This window comes from Triticum dicoccoides, chromosome 6B (genome assembly GCF_002162155.2).
Source record: "Triticum dicoccoides isolate Atlit2015 ecotype Zavitan chromosome 6B, WEW_v2.0, whole genome shotgun sequence".
Lineage (NCBI taxonomy): Eukaryota > Viridiplantae > Streptophyta > Magnoliopsida > Poales > Poaceae > Triticum > Triticum dicoccoides.
Window position 1 is genome coordinate 304,594,915 of NC_041391.1, and position 917 is coordinate 304,595,831.

A 917-nucleotide genomic window follows, 5' to 3' on the forward strand; every position below is an offset into this window, starting at 1 on the left:
GCATGTCCCGACTTTTTCTTTTTTTGCGAGTAAGCATGTCCTGACTTGTCTACGTACGTTTGGTGTGTCCGATTCAGTGCACGGCGTTGGAGTTGCCCTTGGTTCCATTGCTTTCTTAAATGCAACTACTGAAACCTTATCTCATACTCCCTCCTCAGTTTTTTGTCCATTTTGATGACAAGTATTTCCGGACGAAAGGAGTACGTAGTAGTTATCCACCATAATTTGTCAAAATACATGTTTCCACACAGAAAGCAAATTTCTACCCATAAAATATGTTCAATGTGAGGTATGTGCGTTGCACTGCCGAACAAAGGTTCAACGAGGTACAATTCCTGCTGTGCAGGGTGTCCCCAGTTGACAATCATGAACAAAAAAATCAACGTAACAGATGGACCCAGGCTTACAAATTAGATTGAATACAGAGATTCTAGTATTCGGGCTGCTTTATTTCCTCACTCATTTGCTGGGAGAGGGAAAACATGGTCTCACAAAGGAATTGAAAACGACTTCTTCAGCTTCTCTACCTCCAAATAAGCATTAGAGTATGGGAGGAACTCTGAGAAATGGCTTTGCATAAGATCATTGATGGCCACAGCGAGCTTTGGAATCTCCATTATCTCTTCGTTGGTCAGCTTCCTAACAAACCTGGCAGGGTTGCCAGCCCAGAGTTCGCCAGTCGGAATCCTCCTCCCTGGGGCCAGGACAGAGCCAGCTTCAAGGACTGAGTTAGTTTCAACCAATGAGCCTTCCATTAGGATGGAATGCTGACCGATGATGCACTCAGGTTCAATAGTGCATGAGCGCAGAAGACAGTACGCACCCACTGTCACATACCGGTCAACAAGGGTCTCAGCTGGAAGACCTGTGAACAAACGAAGCAGAAATGAGAACCAACAACAACTAACGCAAGGTAT

General features: G+C 44.9%; 1 protein-coding gene across 1 annotated transcript in view; it reads right to left on the reverse strand.

Moving 5' to 3' along the window:
- Positions 1-203: 203 nt before the first annotated feature.
- Positions 204-917, reverse strand: part of LOC119325367 (gamma carbonic anhydrase-like 2, mitochondrial) — a 9,192-nt gene continuing 8,478 nt past the window's right edge. Inside the window, exon 2 of the mRNA XM_037599120.1 lies at positions 204-865. Coding sequence (XP_037455017.1) covers positions 489-865 — 377 coding nt within the window. The 3' untranslated portion in view covers positions 204-488. The remainder of the gene's footprint in view (positions 866-917) is intronic.